The 21,327-nt window shown below is 36.8% G+C and overlaps 1 protein-coding gene across 8 annotated transcripts in view; it reads right to left on the bottom strand.

Annotated features, from left to right (window-relative positions):
* LOC131253301 (uncharacterized) overlaps positions 1–21,327 on the bottom strand; it is a 145,370-nt gene that overhangs the window by 1,640 nt on the left and 122,403 nt on the right. For 6 of the 8 annotated variants that reach the window (XM_058254253.1, XM_058254251.1, XM_058254252.1 and 3 more), the window contains exons 20-25: positions 13,425–13,499; positions 4,399–4,494; positions 4,243–4,323; positions 4,077–4,148; positions 1,004–1,048; positions 611–694 (exon numbers count right to left, since the gene is read on the bottom strand). In XM_058254253.1, coding sequence (XP_058110236.1) covers positions 611–694; positions 1,004–1,048; positions 4,077–4,148; positions 4,243–4,323; positions 4,399–4,494; positions 13,425–13,499 — 453 coding nt within the window. The remainder of the gene's footprint in view (positions 1–610; positions 695–1,003; positions 1,049–4,076; positions 4,149–4,242; positions 4,324–4,398; positions 4,495–13,424; positions 13,500–21,327) is intronic. The other 2 variants (XM_058254255.1, XM_058254256.1) reach the window with 2 other exon arrangements.

Raw genomic sequence — 21,327 nt, forward strand, 5'->3', positions numbered from 1 at the left:
CAACATTTTCTCCTTCTTAATAAAAACATAAAAGATCCTACGATTTAGGGTATCATCTGTGACTCGATAGGATTTGACTCCTTCCATGATTTACAAAATGGTCATAATTTTAACAACATTGCTTACTAGCAGTCCGACTTATTTGCCCTACAAAATTACTGAAGTATGGTACAAGATCATCAATTTTTAGAGCATTCAAGGGCTCCGAGAGTACTAATCATGGTACTAAAAAGCGGTTATGTTATGCCCGTAACAACCGTTACTTAAATGGTAACAGTGGTGCCCGTTTTAATGCCCTATTTGAAAAATAAAACGGCCCATAATGGTCTGTAATGCCCGTAATGGGCTGATAGGGGCTAATGCATTTTATTTTTTTTCCTTTCAAAAAAAAAAAAAAACAAAAACAAAAACAACAAAAAACAAAAACAAAAAAAAACAAAAAAACAAAAAAACAAAACTACAACAACAACTGTTACGAGGGCTGTAACTGCTGTTACGGCCTGTATTATAACGTCCATAAGGCTGGCCATACAGCCAACGTTACCGTTATTAACACCTTGGCACTAATTTCAATCATACTGCCAGTTGCACTGTAGCAAGTAGAGCTAACCTGAAGCAACACACTGAAAGATTGAGGTTTGGTCTGAAGTGTGCATTTCAAGAATCCCACCCATAATTTTGGGTATTTCCAGATCTGCAGCAATCAGTGTATTAACATTATTACATTAGCACAAATACAGTAAACACTAGTAAATGTGAGCAGATAAACAAAAATAATCATCATACAAACACATTTAAGAGATGACCAAACCACAGATCTTTCATGAGAACGATAGTTCTGGTAATGTAAAATAGGCTGTTTATGAAAAAAGATGCCTGGAAGGATTTTAATATGAAGAAAGCATGATGAAATGTTGAAAATATTCTGAGAATGGGGTTTCGTTGGCTACACTCCTATCTTTGTATTCAAGGTTTCAAGCACATGAAAATTTGATACTATTACCTGCTTGCTCACAAGACGAGAGAGGATCTCCATGGTAAAGTCTACCTGCATCATCCCATATCAACAATAAGTAATGAAGGTGACATAAAATTGTCCCCTTCCCGGGATGAGAAGGAAAACACTTGTATAAACTTGAATATGCATATACTGCTAACAAGATTGATTTCTACTCCACAAAAAGTACAAGGACAAAATGCCCAATGTATGCATGCTTAAAACCATACAATTTCACTACCCAAGATTCGGTAGGGAACAATCTCTTATTATTATTTAAGAGAGACATGATAAGAATCAATAATAACAAGACACCAGAATCACTGCAGATCCATTCAGAATTTTAAATTAATCATATAAGCATGAGGTGTGGAAAGTGATGTCTGCAGTTAGAACTATGTTATCAATTCATTGGAGTCCATTCAAACTCCTATTGAAGTAATGATAATTCATGACTTCTTCAAGACTCAGCAAGGACCTCTGAACTAGCAATGAGGCTATGATATAGCTGAGACTTCCACTGCACAAGTGATATGACGCCCATGGTTCTGAATGTCGGTACCAGTCGGTGTATCGGCTCGAATGTTGTCTGTCGATTTGACTTGTTAAAGGCAGTGTTTCAAATAGCGCCCATAGCGTACACTACGTAGCATAGCGTGGCCGTAGCGCTACGTAGCGTCCCAAATAGCGCAAATCCTCTGTAGCGTACACTACAGGGGTCGTAGCGTACGCTACAGCTACGTAGCGCGTAGCGTCCGAAGCGTAAGCTACAATGTATTTTTTTACTATTTTATTTTATTATTATTTTTTTCACATTTTCTTTGTTTCTAATGTTGAGGAATGTGACACTTATATTATACTAGATACTTTTAACCTATGGGATTTTTATTTCTTTTCATGGTTGTGACTTGTGGTTTCAATTAGACATTATTAATTAAAGTAGTTTGTTTAGAAAGTTGTTGATGTGATAATTAATTGATTTGGCTTATATATGCGGATTGGCTTTTGATAAATGATAACTAATAACTTTTTTGAACATGCTTATAATTGATAAAATGAATCATCTTTTAGGCATTTATATATATATATATATATATATATATATATATATATATATATATATATATATATATATATATATATATATATATATTCATTTTTTTCATTATTGATTATATTTGTCCTATTTTTAAATTAAAAAATAAATAAAATTGGAGTATCGTGTAGCTTACGCTACACATCATGCTACCGCTATTTAAAACACTGGTTGAAGATCAACTAAATAGGCTATAATTAAACACAAATAAAGCATGATTGGTGAATAATGGCTCATTACATTTAAATACAATAAAAAGAAGATGAACATATAAAAAGAAAGTGAAGGTTTACCCTTCTTTCCGAATTTTCCCATAATGGTGCACTTCGCTTTGATTTGTCCAATCACATTCAAAGAGGTATTGTCATAACCATTAGTGCCATTAGCACCCAGCGCCCATTGTCAAATGTTATCAACATCGCAATGTGTTCAAAGAGGGATTGGCAATATACCTAAGAGACCTAATGTGTCATGTTCTTCAAACAGATACTATTAATATAACTATATTTAGTGTTCAAAGTATAGGTATTAGTACAAGTTTCGTTGGCCGGGATTATGGAAACAATATGATATCGCCGATTTCCGGAAATGCAAGGAAACATAGGGAAAATGATGGAATTTTTCAGTAAAACTTGAGGAGATGCTAAAATACATATATTTTTACATATTTAGGAATTATGAAAAAAAAAAAAAAAAAATTTGAAAAAAGAATACATACATAATAAGTTTCAATTTAATCAGGCTTAAAAGTATGTGCTGTTGTAAGACATCGGTCCAACAGTAACATAACAATCACTTAAATCTCACTAAACCAATTAACAAGCAAATAAACATGCATAGTGCATTCATATATTATACATCCATGCATAAATAAGTACATAAACATAATACACATGCATGATGATCCAACCATCAATCCATCCATCCCATCTATCCATCTAACCATCCCATCCATCCAAACATATTTTTTAATTAATCGATACATTTGCGATGTTATCGAAATATCATAAATACACGGGCAATACAAGCGTCATCTGGAATTTATACGGTTGAAAATATTGGCAATACATTGGCGATACCGATACATTGGCAATACAAGCGACACCTAGAATTTACACAGTCGAAAATATTGACGATACATTGGTGATATCAATACATCGGCGATACTTAGCTATATGTCACTGATACCTGAAATTTTTTATACTAACAACGTTATCGGCATCACTACCAGTGTTATTGGTACCGCCGAGCTGGAGATAGATAATACTATTGTCATATCGGGGATACTCTAAACAATGCCTATATTACACGCTCATGCTGTTGAAACACATAAAATAATAGTAGACCTGTCTTCACAGGTGACTTTACAGGTGTATTTGCAGTTAGACCTGTTGTTAAACTGAATTATGCTGTGACATGAGCCATGCATCGAGTGGAAGCCTAACCACGTGTAATCCTGCCAAGTGGTCCATATGTTTCTTACAAATGGACCACCAATCAAGGACCAATAGTGGATGGCATTACACAGGTAGTAAAAAATTGCATATGATATTAGACTTTGTTGGTTGGCTTAGTGGCCTGAACTGTTTTATAGGCTAAGTATGATTTTCCACAGCTACAGCATCCAAATGAAAGATAGATATGAGTGGAAATGTCTATTTTCAAAGGTAAAGGTGCATTAAAAATAAACAACAGAAACATGTTTCATTTCAGCCAATTTCCAGGAAAAATGGCCTTTCCAGGAAATTACAATTTAATACAAGTATACAACATCTTCCCCACATCCAAACATCCCCTAACAAATTCACAGCAATTTGGCCGATATGGTCACATATTGGGTTTTTGGCTGACATATGACTACAAAATATTTTGAACCTTGAAATCAATATCAAGCAACAATTAATGAATCTTCTAACCCAAACTTTCAGATAATTGGAAATCAGCGCTGCCTTAAACTGTAAGCAATAACTCCTAATAGCTCACCAGGGATGGGAAAACACCGATTGCTTGTATGACAGTACGCATGAACAATAAAGGGAGAGGAATCTGTTCGACCTGTGAACGAAGCTCACAGTCAGCCTGAAAATTCCATCACTAGAAAGATAGAAATCATGGGAAGAGAAACGAGTCAGTTAGAAGAGATACATACTAATTGATTCAACACCTTTGCCAATACTTGGTGCGTAAACACTTGCCGTTGCTCGAAGCAAGCAGAGCATGCATCTGTGACCTGTGAACAGTTCACATTTACCAGCCGCTCAAAGAAAACTGACCCAAAAAAAAAAGGTAAAAAGAATATACATGCCTTTTTTAAGGGTATCCCATCTCTCTCAGGATCTATCCCATGGATGGCAATTAAAACTTCAGCAGGAGTAAGGGCAGCACCAGTGTGAGATGATCCCTGCAAAACAGCAATGGAAAAAATCAGAGAGAGGCAGAGCAACATGACAATCTGGATGCAGGAAAGCGGAGATATTGCAAAATGGATTCCAACTTGTACATTCTAAGGTTCTCTCAACGACATGACTGAAGGGACTTTCAAGTATCAATATTGGCAAAACGTTAGTAATTGAACCCCCAAAATGCAGTACTAGATGTTCTTTCCTTTGCATGAATGATCAACCAGTCAAGTTTGCAAAACGAGCTTATAGTTCTACGGATAACCTTAGATGTATGGTAAATGGATGATCCTGACTGTTGGCACTCAGATTCAAATGTGCAAGCTTGCTGAAGATTACAGTGACAACATCTGAAGAGTTGAAATTCAAATATGAACCAGGGTGTCCTGTATCCGTCACGATACGGCCGTATCAGCCGATACGTAACGGTAACGGCCGACACCGTTATGTGATACGGGGTCGAAACGGGCCTAAAGAAAATAGGAAATTGTGGTTGGAAGGAAATACAGAATCTTCATTACAAAATCAATCACAAACTACAAACTAGAACTATAGGGGGATTAGTTCCAGCACACAGAATTCTGTCACCAAAAAAGAGCCCCTCTAAATCTTTCCATTCAGAATTTATAGAGAATATATCCCTCGATTCTTGCCGTTCGTTTAAATTCACTGATAACAAACATTGTCTTAATGTAAAGCATCCCAAAGGCATGTATTTAAAGCCCATGGATCTATCTCGAGAAACGAAGTGATGAAGTGTCTATGCCAATAAAGAATTTATCACATCGTAAGCAACAAAAATGACACACAAATAAAATGTTTCGGATCTAACAATGCCCCTGAATATCTACACCATGACCTCAAGATATTTTCCTTGCAACAAGGGAGTAGATGTTCGAACCTCTTGACCATATTCACCACTGCAAAATGGTGTTGCGGAACGTAAAAAATCAATGCCTCTTAGAGGTGATACAATCTTTACTAATTGGTACGTTAGTACCAAAAACATATTGGGATGAGGTCATTCTTCTTAACACCAATAATGTAAACCAGCCATCCACTGCTCTGCATGGTCAATATCCTTTACAAGTGCTCAAACCTAATACTCCCTTATTTTCTCTCCCACCCAAAGTATTTGGTTGAACATGTTTTGTGCAATATTCTTTCTACATCTTGAACAAAATTGGGACCCAAATCGGTCAAATGTGTTTCTCGAGCTACTCGAAGTACATGAAAGGAAACAAATGTTATTGTCTAGACAATCATAAACAATATGTTTCCAAAGAAGTATCATTCTTTGAAAACATACCATACTATAGTGTCTGCGTAATCCTTGCCTACAACTTTTCCTCTTCTCATTGTTGATCGCACACTTGATGGGTATTACCCAGATAGCTACACCCCCATAACAAACTCAAAATGCATTCCAGGAGGAAGATGGATCCACTCGTGTCTTCCGATCACCACCCTAGTTTTGATTCAGACCCAACACATTTGAACCTTCCAATCGCCCAACGGAAAGGAACTCAAACCTGTACATCTCATCAGTTTCGATCAGAAAGGTGGGTCGAAGATTGGAATATCTATATTCAATAATAATAACGAAAGAAATTCAATTAAAAATTAATCACCATCACTTTATTTCATTAATCTGAATTCTTATTACATCTCTCACATTGCCCTTGATTCCAAAACAAAATACATTTGATTAATGTAATTAAAAGTAATTTATCAAAAGATTTTGGAAGCATTTTGCATTATAAAGAATCATCGTAATGATAGGATAGTTATGCGGGTTTGGAACCCTCGCTTCACGCCGGCATGCATAAGACGCTTATAGAATTTGTAATCCATGACGAATATGTGAACGCTGCATAGCAAATAGGTCACTTAGGACCTCAGTTGTGTGGTCGCGCAAGAAGTTGGCTCCCTGCATCTTTGTTCTCCCTTTTTCTCCCATGCTTTGATCTGCGGGATACTTGAGCTCTGAATCTCGAAGGCTTCTCTCTCTCTCTCTCTCTCTCTCTCTCTCTCTCTCTCTCTCTCTCTCTCTCTGATGCTGGGTATTTATAGGCCTTCACACATGTGAGCTATCAAATACGCGCAACAAGGTGTTGTTGCGCGACCGCACAAGGTATCTTTATTGTGTGACTGCACAATCATCTTTTATACGATTTGGTCAGGTTTATACTCTGCCAACTTCCCAGCACTTTGTCCTAACTCCAAGAGAAAATCAAGGAGTTCAATAATAAGCATCCCCAACATACGTGGGGTAGCATGAAGGTCCATTAGGAGGTGATTAAATTCACCAGTCCTTTTAAGTACGAGATGGTCATCATTCCAATGAATATGCGCCGCCATCTCTCAATTCTGCATAGCGAACCTACAAATCGGATGGCACACAACAAGATTCTTTATACAACCCATTGGGCCACAAAGGAATCCCAAATCTTGGAAGGTTATCTAATAGAGAAGGGCTCTCGACAAAGGACCGACAAAATCTCTTTGATGCGATTCTTGATGCCCTGCTACAAACCCCATCATCTCTTCTCCACCCATTCTTCGAGACTATGCAACAACGCTTCCGCATTAGAGATTCTTTATGGCGTATGGAAGAATTCAAAATTTTTGGCTTCTTATCTTCTCGCAACTATTACAATGCATGGGCCAAGGCAATAATCAAGAAGCACTCGGATGTTCTGATCAAGATCGATCTCCTCAATGCGATCAAAGTCGCATCCAATTATTTATGCAAAGATGTGATTGTGTTCAGGGGCATCCTCAATTACTGGTGCCCGACGACCAACTCCTTCCTTCCCCTGTGCGAAGTCAGCATCACATTATGGGATCTTCATAGGATGGTTGGTCTTCCAATAACGGGCCATTTCTTCGATGAATATGTGCCTACAAATGAAGAATTTGCACATTTTTCTCCCACCAACTGATAGCCAAAAGTTTTGAAAACAACAATTGAGCTCTTTAGAGAAATGGCAAAGTTTCCAGACATCCGCAAAGTTTCGCATCTCATCTGGCTCGTGCATTTTACGAAAGACCTTCAGTACATTCTCTATCCTTCTTTGCTCTGCTTAGATCTTTCGCATACCTCTTCATTATCTCTTAATAACTATATCATCTCTTTCAGGCTTCCAGCTTTGCAGGAAACCACACATAGAAACTAAATGGCCTCAAACAAAAGATCAAGGGTCCAGTAGAGTATAGCGCATCCGGCGAGGTGACTGCTTTCCTAGCTTACTAGCTCAGCCTGGTAATTCTCCCCAACTCAAAATGGGTTGATGCCATCAGACCCACCCTATTTGTGGTCGCCGGAGCAATGGTAGAGGGAAGAAAGTATTCCTTGGCTCCTCCAATCCTTTGCTCCATATACCGCGCCTTTGGCGATGTGCCCACTCACTACAAGAGCCCGGTAGTCGGAGCGTCTTCGGCCAACACACCATGGCATTACTTTCCAGGGTGGCTAGGCGTATATTTCCCATGGACTTACGACAAACCAGAGACGACATACATGAATATGGATCTTCTCCCTCTCTGGCGCCGCCAAAAGGTGTAAGATGGTTAAGAAGACCTACGATTGGGTGGATTGATATAGAGTCCAGTACTTTTTTCCAGCTTCCCTTCTCTAACATTTATGAAGATAAAGACGCCATCGACAATGACTCGTTGTCTCCGAGCAAGTGTATCTTCTTCATATGTATCAAATCCAGCAGCCTCCCTTTGAGGGAAGGTAGTGAATTTTGAGGCGAACCCTACTATCCTAGTACATTTGCACAACAATTCGGCTATGATCAGACGATTCTAGAGGACTGTGGCATCGTCACAAGAGCAATGGGGAGTTATGGCGTTGGTCCTTATACAATTAAGCGTTGATATGGAAAAAACTTCTGATTGTGGCTATCATCATTCAGTCTAAGCTTCTTATTCCTGGATGCAATGGTGGGTCCATCAGTTTTTTCCGGTATGACATTGTCACTCTGTTAACTATCTAGTCTGGATCGCTCTGCCAAGGCTGAGGAACTACAGACCCAAGCAGGGGATTGGCTATATAGTGGAGAAGGATCACGCCCCTACTCCCGGTCAAGTGTGTCTGAAAATTTCTTTAGATGAGCCTATCCATCAAGTAAAGCCCGCCAATACTTTGGAGCGTTGGATTCCGTATGGTATCCATTTAGAGGAACTGAGAAGACTAGGAGAGCAACCTGTTAGGGCAATGACACTTACTCCAAAGGAAGAGGGTAATGACTCAACCCCACAGGCGCCAATGGCCATGCTTCATACTCCCACCAGAGAGACTACAATGGGCACCGATGATAGGCCGTGTTGCCCATTGTATTTCCAATGATGAGGTCCACGAGGCAAAGTTTCTCATCTCCTGTGACCCATTCACAAATGCAACCCCCCCTCGCCCATTGTATTTCCAATGATGAGGTCCACGAGGCAAAGTTTCTCATCTCCTGTGACCAATGTTTTAAATATCAACGATATCGGCCGATATATCCCACAATATATCTTATATCCCACCTATGCGAGACGAAACTCACAGGTAGTGCCGATATATCCCACATGATCGATCAGATAAGCATTTTCAATTTTCAATCCTTTTTTTTTTGTTGAAATTATGTTAAATCAGTGTTAAATGGTTATAAATTCATTGGTTCATGTTTTACATGAAAAATCATGGAGTTGAAGCTTTGATTTCGATATCCATTCATGTTCTCCATTTTATTTTATTTTTCAAAAATTTCCTTTAACATGCTGTCAATTGAGACTAATTTCAAAGTTTGAGTGTAGGTGATCCGATTTGGGGAAAATTGAGGAAAATTCAAATTTTTTCCAATTTCTCCCAAATTGCTTGCAATGTTGCACTCCAATATAAAGGCTGATCTACTGATTTGTCAAGTCCTTGTCAATTTTTAGGAAAAAAATAAATCATTTTTTAAATTAAAAATTAACAAAAAAATTATTAAAATATTTTTTAGCGAAAATTTCCATAAACCAGCTATCCATTGAGACTAATTTCTAAGCATTTAGGAGTGTTTGATGAAATGATCATCACATACACTCTAAATGTTATGCATTCAATTTGAATATAATTGCATTAGTTTAGTCACACAACACATAGCTTAGGACCCTATACGAAGGAAACCTATTATGTGCACTTCTTTTTTGAGATGTTATGATTTAAAAGTGTGTATTAAGGTCTTTTCTAACAATCCCTAAAGTTTCATTGGAAAATTCAACAAATTTCCCAATGATTCCCCATGTTTCCCAAAACGTGCAATAAATTACCCGATACAAACGATATATCCTGTTTGATAACCGATACGTATCTTTATCACAAGGATGCGATACGTAACGCGATGTCAATATTTTAAACACTACCTGTGACCTACTGATTTGTTAAGTCCTCATCAACTTTGGAAAAATAAAAATCATTTTTAATAAAATATTCTTTTTTTTCTTTTTTTTTGAAAATTTCCTTCAACTAGCTGTCAATTGAGACTAATTTCGAAGTATTTAGGAGTGTTTGATTAAATGATCATCACATACACTCTAAATGTTATGCATTCAATTTGAATATAGTTACATTAGTTCAGTCAAACAACGCATAGCTTAGGACCCTATGCAATGGAAACTTATTATGTGCACTTATTTTTTAACATGTTATGATTTAGAATATGTATTAAGGTCTTTTTTAACAATCCCTGAAGTTTCATTGAAAAATTCAACCATTTCCCCACTGTTTCCCCATGTTTCCCAAAAAGTGTGATAAATTATCTGATACAAATGATATATCTCTTGCGATAACCGATACGTATCTGTATCCCAAGTATGCGATACATAACGCGATACCGATATTCCAAACACTGGTTATGACAACTCCGACAACTCTAGATTCAAGCACTGTGGTTAGGGAACCATCTTTTAATGTTACCCATATGGTGGCAATCCCCTAGTCAACAAATGTTCTTGTTGTTGTTAGAGGCTCAACCTCATCAACTCCTTAATTTGTAGCTCCAGCAACAGGTATAATTTTATTTTTCCTTTGAACGACATTGTCTTATTTTTATTTACCTCATACTATATATATTGCAGTTGTTTCGGCTTTGATCTTTTCTGCAGGCTCCAATTCAATGGCAATGGTATCGGACCTTTTCTCTCTAGAAAAGGTCCCTCCGTATATTACTTCAATTGTCTTGAGTATTATATTGTAGAGAGATTTCCTCGTATCCACTACAAAATTACAACCCATCTTTACTCAATGGGTACAAAACACCCATGCTTTAGCACTTAGTGCAAGAGCGCTGCAAAGATTGCATTATATTTAATTTTTCCTTATCGTATGTAATTTCTTTGCCTTATGGATAAAGGAGCCTCATTAGGTAGAGATTTCCTTGTATCCGCTACAGAATAGCAACCCATCTTTGCTCAATGGGTACAAAACACCCATGCTTTAGCACCTTGTGCAACAGCTCCGCAAAGATTGCATTATATTTAATTTTTCCTTATTGTATGTAATTTCATTGCATTATAGATAAAGGAGCCCCAATAGGTAGAGGATATCAAATCCTTCAATTCCCCTCTACATCTGGTCTACATCTCTTCTTCCCCACTTCTTCTCTCCCTATTCATCCACAAGTTCAATCAACCAAAAGTTCTTTTTGGCCTCCTTTATTTGTTGGAACACCCCTTTTCTTCAAACAATCAGTTATTGACGTGTTAAGGCTGATGGAATACCAGACACTCATTGCTAAAATGTCACTAGTTTGAAAACTCCCAACTTTTCCAATAATCAAGGTGTCCACCACTGAATTATTCCTTGAATTTTAATGGATCGATTTGGATTCATTCATCTGAAATAATACATCCCAAAAACAACATGTTTCTCATCATAAAACTACCCATTTTAAGGTGTATTAGTGTTGAGCCCTTCTCAAACTTTAAATATTTGATGTACATGGTTGACATGGTCCCCAGTTCTTGCACTGTGATTAAGATATCATTAAAATAGATGAACACAAAAGGGCAGAAGATATGGTTTCACGTGCATGGATGTGCTTGGCTCATCAGATAATTCAAGAGGCATAACCATCTACTCATGTAATCCTTTTGTGTTTTAAATGCTATCTTCCACTCACATCCATGTCTTACACAATTTCTAACCTTGACTGTGAGAAAAACAATACTAAACTACCCCAAATTAAAATGGAAATACCTAAACTGCCAGTCAGAGTCCAACAAAGATGAAACAAACCAGAACACCAATAATCAGAATTTTACTTCGTCTTGGTTCCTTTAGCAAAGCCAACATTCCTACACTCAGATAGCACTATGGTTGCATTTAATTGTAGATTGTCTAATTGAAAAGATCAGTAGACTGGATTCTTACCATTTTATCAACACAATTTCAATATAAGTCTGACATAATCACATGTTTTCTCATGTGATTATATCAGACTAAGATCAGTAGCCCAAGAATTACAATGACCTAAGAAATCAATTGGTGTATATCATGCATGGTCAAAAGCAATGTTTAAAATATCGACAATATCGGCCGATATATCCCACGATATATCTTGTATCCCACCTATGCGATACGAAACGCACAAGTAGTCCGATATATCCCACATGTTCAATCCAGTGAGCATTTTCAATTTTCGATCTTTTTTTTTCCTGTAAATCATGTTAAATCAATGTAAATTGTTACAAATACATGTTTTTTCATGTTTTGCATGAAAAATCATGAATTGGGAACTTCGATTTCGGGATTTGGAGGGGACAGGGCCGAGTTGCAGAAAATTGAAAAAAAAAAATTAAAAAAAATCAAATTTTCTCAATTTCTCGCAAATCGGTTGTAATATGTGTCCAAACATAAAATCAAACACGTATGTAACCTGATCTAGTGATTCTTCTTTTGCTTTTGAATGTTTTTCTTATGTTTCCACATGTCTTCTTACCTTTATAAATTATATGAATAGATTTTGAATATACTTGCATCAATTCAGTTAGACAAATGCATAGATTAGGACCTCATACAATTAAAACTCTTTTTAAACAATCACTGAAGTTTCATTAAAAAATTCGACCAATTTCCCAATGTTTCCCCATCTTTCCAACAACAACGATACATTATGCAATACAACCGATATATCTCATGCGATACCCGATATGCATCCATATCCCAAGGGTGCGATACATAACACGATACCGATATTTCGAACACTGGTCAAAAGTAAAATAGTCAAGATCCAAAGTAAAGGGTGGGTCATATGGTTAAGGTCATTGCATCATCATGACTTTTGAGCCATGTTCCTTCCATGGTGGGGCCAACAATTTGGATGATCCAGAGTCCCACGCATGCATTCTGTAAGTACAGTTTCAATTGGCATATGTCAAATGGATGATCAAAAGTAAAATAGTCAATGATCCCAAGTAAAGGGTGGATCATATGGTTAAGGTCATTGCATCCTCGTGACTTTCGAGCCATGTTCCTTCCATGGTGGGGCCAACAATTTGGATGATCCAGAGTCCCATGTATGCATTCTATAAGTACAGTGGATGAGTTATCAACATTTTCAAAATATTGGTAAACAATGTTACCTTGAAAAATAAAAAATAAAAAATCACCCTATTCTAACACATTATCTAGATGCGCTTTTATAATTTAATCAACTAATGTGTATATAATATTGTCTTAGAATATCACCGTTTAAGTGTATAGCCTTCATCATTATAAAAAAAAAAAAATTAAAATAATAAATAATAAAGAAGAAGAAGAAGAGTGCAAGGGCTCAAAGCTCTAATGTATAATTGCAAATAAACATATTATCCAGAAGGGTAGAAAGAATAAGCACGATGCAATAGAGTCATCTTCAAATTAAAATATTATTGGAGTGAAAAACTAAAGGGCATGTACCTGCAGTATTCGAGCCAGTGCAGCTTTGAACTTATCTAATGGAAGATCAACAAGCTGGGGAAAGATAGGTAAGACCTAGAAAAAAAATGTAGAAGATCATATGAAAGAAAAGGCAAAGACTGGTGCTTAAGAATAATTAAAAATAATGGTAATGTATAGAAGATAAATATCAACCAAAAGATACTTTCCTTTCCTCAGCAAATTATTGGGTATTATGGTGGAATACTGAATCTCATGTCAAACATTTTCTATGTTTGCATTCAACAGAAAGTGTGTTAATCGAAGTTCAAGAATGTAGAGAAATATGAGTTCCGACTGTTTTTTCTCTTGCTCATTCTGATGTGTGGAGCCCGACCCCAACTATTTCAGCTTTTAGTTATAAATAAATATCTCATGTCTTTCATTGATGGTCATTCTTGAATGCATCAGATTTACCTAATGAAACATAGAGATGAGGTGCCTTCTATCATAAAGATGTTTCATAAAATGATCTTAAATCAGTTTGAAAAGATTCAAAAGAATAACAGCGTGTTTTGTTGTGCCAATGCTCGAGAGTATCTCATGATCTACAAAAATACTTCATAGATCACGGAATTGAAACTCAAACGTTTTGTTCTAATACACCTCAACAGAACGGGGTGGCAAAGAGAGAATTATTATGTTTTAGATGTTATGAGATCCATCGTACTGAAAATAAAGGCTCCTAAATCTACTGGGAAGAAGCAGTCTTGACTGCTGCCTATATGATAAATAGGATGCCTACACTAGTATGATATGTAAGAATCCTCTAAAAGTCTTGACACTAGATTTTCTCTTGTTCACTCCACACTGTAAAGTGTTTGAATGAGTGTGCTTTGTACATCTTAGAAACATCTAGAACCAAATTGCATCCTCAGTCTACAAAATATGTACTCAGTCACAGAAAAGTTATAAATGCCTATTGTCATGTGTTGAAAAACAATGTCTTGAAAGAGTCATTCACAAGATAACAACTCTCTTGTTGATCTCCTAAATGAGCCATTCCCTCTTCCCATGATTGTTGACCCTCCATCCCTTTCATCTGTTGACCGTCCCAAGGATGAGTCCAACAACCTACATGCCTAAACAAGGCGAAAGCAGATGGATGTTGCTATGGATATGACAGTTTATGACCACCACCCTCCTGTTCCAAATTCTGCAGGTTCTCCACCCACAATCTCATCTCTGTCTGATCTTCCCACTGTTATGCAAAAAGCAAGATGGGTTTAAACCTCTCATCCCATCAATCATTTTGTAACCTATTATTCCATTTCCCCTTCAATAATATTTGTCATCTATTTCCTTTGATTCGTTCATAATGATGTTACAGATGCCCTAGTAGACATAAATGGCGAGCAGATATGTTGGAGGAAACAAAGGAAATAGATGACAAATATGTTTCGCACGTTATCGTTGTTGTTGGAAACAGGGGGAAACATTTGAAAATTGGTTGATTTTTTCAATGAAACTTCAACGATTGTTAAAAAATACATCAATACACACTTATAAATCAAAACATTACAAAAAAACAAGTGCACATAATAGGTTTTCTTTGTAAGGGGTCTTACTCTTTGCGTTGTCTAACTAAATTGATGTAAGTATATTCAAAGTCTATTCATATAATTTATAAATGTAAAACAATGTGTTTCCACACAAGCAATACATTCAAAAGAAAAAGAAGAATCACTAGATCAGGTTACATACATGTTTGATTTTATGTTTGAACACTATGATTGCAACTGATTTGCAAGAAATTGGAAAAAAATTTTCCAATTTTCCGCCACTCGGCCCATGAATCTCGAAAGCGAAGCTCCCAATCCAAAACATGAAAAATCATGGATTTGTAATAATTGACATTGATTTAGCATGCTTTACAGGAAAAAAAAAAAAAAAAAAGGATCAAAAATTAAAAATGCTCACCAGATCGAACACGTGGGATATATCCCACAACTTGTGCGTTTCGTATCACGCAAGTGGGATACAAGATATATCATGGGATATATCAGCTAATATCGTCAATATTTAAAACACTGCCTGGGACCTAATCGAAAAGCCAAACATGAAATGCATTAGGGGATGCAAGCAGTATTTTAAATATCTTACACTATGTAGCATATAGCTTATGCTACATAGCTTAGCTTAACCTTAATGCCACGCAGCTCACGAAAATAGCTTAAGTTGTGCATAGCCTAGGCTACATACACTACATGCTATGTTACACACTACGTAGTTTACACTACAAGTTATTTTTCATTAAAACATTAAAATAAAAAAAAGTTTTGAATTATTCATTAAAAATTTTCTATTTTAATATATATATATATATATATATATATATATATATATATATATATATATATATATATATATAGAGAGAGAGAGAGAGAGAGAGAGAGAGAGAGAGAGAGAGAGAGAGAGAGAGAGAGTAAATCTTTTCAATCATTTTAGTAAAGTAATATAAGCAATAGTATTAAACCAACTTTGTTGTTCTTTACCTGTATACTAAATCTCTGCCTTATTTTCATATTATGTTTTAGGTTGCATTTGGTTGCACTTGCACCAAATTAGATTAACTAAAATTTAATGAAATTTCATGATATTTGGTGCCACCTTTAGTTAAAAATTAGACAAAGTATGTGGCACCAACCACAACCTTAATTAAAAATCTAGAGGCATGCTTGTAGCTTGCACCTCATGTTTAAAAGGGGTGAACACTACACTACACATTATTTGCTACTTAAAATACTAGATGCAAGGGGTACATGCTCTGAAACATAAGCAAGATAATTTCAAGGAAGATATAAAGCTCGACTTGTAGTTAAAGCGCTCACCAACAGTAGAGGTAGACTTGGAAGAAACATTCACTCCTGTAACACCCTGATCCATAGCTCAAGTGGTAGACTAAGTGAAAGATACCTCGTTTCAACACTGAGGTCATGGTATCGATTCCCTAGTGGAATTGGGGGGGGCGGGGGGGGGGGGCTGCTAACAGTGAAGTGTGAACTGACAGTGGGGTCTACTAACAAACTAACCAAAAAAAAAAAAAAATCACTCCTGTAGTCAAGTTGAATTCATTTTTTGAGTTTTAATTTCTATTACAGCAAATCTTTAGTGGTCTCTTCATTAATTGCACGTTTAAAATGCATTAATTCATGGGGATCGGATTGCCCTCCTGGTGTCACTTCTATTTGTGGCAAGGGTAAAGTTTGTCGCTTACAAAAGGTTATTTATCGCCTTAAGCAGTCCCAAGAGCCTAGTTTGAGAAGTCTAGCATTGGAGTTGTGGAGTCTGGATTTCTACAAGGTGCATCTAACCGCTCAATATTCATTAAGAAGAGTAGAGAAAACACCACAATTATTGTGCTCTATGTTGATAACATTGTGCAGACAAGAAGAGGAAAATTAGGAGATCAAACGTTGCTAAAAAGAAACCCTTAAGACTAAAGATTTGGGTCTTCTAAAATATTTTTCAGGGATAGAAATTGTTGGGTCCAAAAGAGGCACACGTTTATCTCTCAAAGAAAGTATGTCCTTAATCTTCTTGAAAAATCTGATATGTTGGGAGCTTGTCTAGTTTATTCTCCCATTGAGGTAAATCATTAAGGAAAGATTACAAGCTCTTCGACACCTATTTTGCATCAACATCTTGTGGGACAGCAAATTTATTTGATGAATACACTACCTGATATTGTACATGCAATCAGCATGGTTAGTCATTTCATGCATGCTCCTCATGCCCATCAACTTGAGAATTCTTATTTGCATCTGAAATCTGTTCCTGGCATGGGTCTTTTATAATCCAATGATCATCCTAACCTTAGTGGTTGTTATGATGCTGACTAGGCAAGATCATCTGATGGTGGGAAATCCATGACTAGATATTGTATGTTCGTTGGTAGTAACTTGGTCACTTGAAGAAGCAAGAAACAAAGTGTTGTCAATCAAACATTTATGGAAGCCGAATAGTTGGCAATGGCTTACACTGTCTGTGAGCTTTTATGGTTGAACTCTCTTCTATGTGAAATGGGATTTCCTCCTCCAACGTCATGTCCCCTATATTAACCATGTGGCTATCCATTTAGTAACACTCCCATGTTCACAAGCGCACAAAACGATCGAAGTGGATTGTTATTTTGTCCAAGAAAAAGTGACCCAGAGAGATTTCAAAATGCCCTTTGTTAGATCTACCGATTGCTTGACAGACTTCTTTACCAAATATTTAAATTGTGGGGATGAAGAAATAAGTGAGTAAGTGCAGGTGTGTGTTTGTATTTCAATGGTCTCATAGAGTACCATATGTATTTTAAACTTAATCGGAATAAAAGCGAGGAGAGAGGGACGTGTAACCCTAACTCTTATTTTCACTCTTTCCTCCTTTCTCCTATTTTCTTCTTCTCTTTTCTCATCTTTTTCCATGTAAACCTTCCATAAAGAACAATCTGATGATAGCAAATCCATGATTGTATACATTCATTGGTGGTAATTTGGTCACTTGGACAAGCAAGAAGCAAAGTGTTGTCACCCAATCATCTGTAGAGGCTGAATATTGGGCAATGGCTAGCATGTCTATGAGTTTTTAGAGTTAACTCCTCTTTTATATGAAATGGGACTTCCTCCAACGCCAATTCCTCTTTATTAACCAGGTGGCTATCCATATTGCCAACAATCCCTTGTTTCATGAGTGCACAAAACAATATAAGTGGATTGCCATTCTGTTCAAGAAAAAGAAGCTCCTAATGACTCCACAATGCCCTCTCCTAGATCCAATGATCACTTGACAAATATTTTGCCAAATATCCAAATCATACTTGGCTTCATATTGTCTTCTCCAAGCTGGGCATGGCTATACATTTATGCTTCAGCGAGGGAGAATATAGAAAAATAAATGTGTGAATAAGTATTTCATTGTCGCGTGGAGTATTACATGCATGATGCATCCCCTGAAAGATTGGCCTATATTTTGGTATCGCTAGGTTTCCAATACAAAGCAGCCCAAATACAATCTAGGATTGCCATCATTGTGAGGAAGAGGCAGCAGAGCCTCTTAACTCGATGGGAAGAAAGAGAAAATACGAGCGGAATATGGTGACCTTCCAAAAAATGAAGAAATTTCATGGAGGCATAAAACTGAGAGTAAAGTGGCTCGAAGAGGGTGATAAAAACATGGGTTTCTTCGATCCTCTTGAGAACATAAGAAGAATCAACTCTAAACCCAAACTTCACTTGGGAGGGCCTTTCATTGAAGAAGAGTTGAGATCAACAATTCAATTATCAATTTATATTGCTATTAAAATGAGTCTTATAGATGGCCTAATTTGGACGGAGTTGACTTTAATTTGATTCCATAAGAGAAAGTGGAGTGGCTAGAAACACAGATCTAATTTATATACTTAACAATTTGATATCATTTCTCCCAAAAGTTCTTTTAAAAAATGAAATTAAATTTAGGTAGATGGCATTGCCAATTTGGGGCTGACTTGGAGGACCAATCCATGCCCCAAATCAGCCTCAAATTCATGCAATTTATTGGCATTATCCCACTTGTGAATTGGTGGACATTTATTGGATAGTGAATCATGAAAAAAAATCAAAAGGCCCTATTTTAAAAAATAAGCGTCCACAAATTAACAATTAAAACTATTCAAACAATTTGATTTTGGCATTTTGAGTTATCAATTACAGTACATAATTTAATTGGTAAATTTTAAGTTAATACATGTCTCGTGTATAATTTTTTAAAGGCCCGAATTAGGTAAGACTCGGATTTTGAAGTGTAGCACACAAGTGTCAAAGTTTTTTGGACCCCACTCGTGATGAATGTGTTATATTCATACCGTCCATCCATTTTGCCAAATAATTTTAGGGCATGAGCCCAAAAATGAGGCAGATCCAAAGCTCAGGTGGACCGCACCATAAGAAACAACAATAATTAAACGACCACCATTAAAAATTTATTGGGGCTACAAAAGTTTTAGATCAAGCTGACATGTGTGTTTTCCCTTCATCCACGTCAGTATGACCCTATTAATAGGTTAGATGGAAAATAAACATTACAATGGACCCTAAGAAATTTTTAATGGTGAGCATTCTATAACTACTGTTTCCTATGATGTGGTCCACCTGAGATTTGGATCTTACTAATTTTTTGGATCATGACCTAAAATGATGTGGCAAAATGGATGGACAGCACGGATAAAATACATACATCATGGTGGGGCCTGTGGCACGTGTACCTTTTATCAACTCGTGCGACGTGCTGCGTAACTCATACGCAGTCCATTCATTTGATGTCAGCAAGTCATGTGGGTCTAATCATGAGGTATGTGTTATATCTAAACCGTCCATTCATTTGACGAGCTCGTCTTAAGGCTTGACACGAAAAATAATACAGATCTAATTATCAAGTGGACCACACTGCAAAAAGCAGTGGGGGATTGAACGTCTACCTTTGAAACCCTTTTTTGGGATCACAGAAGTTTTGGATCAATATGAAATTTGTTTTTTCCTCTTCATTCAGGTCTTTTTGACCAAATGAACAGATTATATAGAAAATAAACGTTATGGTGGGGCCTACGAATTGTTTAACGGTGAAAATCATTATCTCCGTTGCTATTGTTGGTGTGGTCCAAACGATCTTAGGATATGATTCATTTTTTGGGTAATGCTCTAAAATGATCTCTAAAAATAGATGAACGGTGTAGATATAATAAATACATCACTATGGAGCCCATGTAACTTTGATCTCCTTTGAACCGTTCGTACAACTCGGAGCTCGAGGAGTGTCAGCGCTCGTCTTAGCATGACAAGTATCTACAGCAGCTATATAGCTGGCGTTTTCCGATATGAAATGAAAAAGAAGGGAGAGAGCGAAACCGAAGAGAGAGCGAGAGAGAGAGAGAGAGAGAGAGAGAGAGAAGAAGAAGAAGAAGAAGAAGAAGAAGAAGGCCCGCAACAAGCCCGCAGTCCGAGAAGAAGAAGGAGAAGAAGAAGAAAAAGAAGAAAAGAAAGGAAAAAAAAAAGGTATGATTTTTTTTCCCTATTTTTTTTTCTCTTTTTTTCCTATTTTCTTTAGCACATAACAGCCGTTACGGGGACGTAACAGCCGTTATGGCCCGTAACGGGAGTAACAGCCCCGTAACGGCCGTTACGGTCACAGAATCGGGGAGTGCCCGTTTCGACTCCATATCGTGTAACGGCGTCGGCTGTTACCATTACGTATCGGCCGATACGGCCGTATCGTAACGAATACAGGACACCTTGTCTGGAACCCACTTTTAGAGTCCTAAAAGTGGTGGACAACGAAACCACCAAAAATATGATCAATGTATAGATGTGGCTATTTAAATGTCTACTTGGTGTTTTAAAGATCACTATGTATCAGCTGAAAAGTTAGCCTATATTTTGGTATCGCTAGATTTCAGGTATTAAAATTTAAATAAATAAATAAATAAATACAGCCTAGAATACCATCTAGGACCGTCATCATTGATGAGGACGAGGCAGCATAGCCTCTTAACCCAACTCGATGTGAAGAAAGTGAACATGAGAATGGAATGTGGAGAAATTCTAAAATATGAAGAAATCACATGGAGGCAAAAACTGAGAGCTATGTGGCTCAAAGAGGGTGATGAAAACATAGCTTTCTTCCATATTCTTGAGAATATGATAAGAAGAATCAACTCTAAACCCAAACTTTAGGTGGAAAGGTCATTTATTGAAGAAGAGTCAAGATCAACAATTCATTTGTCGATCTTTATCGTGCCTTGTCTTATAAAATTACTAATTTATATGGGGTTAACTTTTGAGACGATTTTGTGGGAGAGGAGTGGCTAGAAACGCAGAAATAGAGAAGGCGAGAGGCAATGAAGAAGGTACTTCTAAGTGGC

This window comes from Magnolia sinica, chromosome 8 (assembly GCF_029962835.1).
Source record: "Magnolia sinica isolate HGM2019 chromosome 8, MsV1, whole genome shotgun sequence".
NCBI classification, from domain to species: Eukaryota; Viridiplantae; Streptophyta; class Magnoliopsida; order Magnoliales; family Magnoliaceae; genus Magnolia; species Magnolia sinica.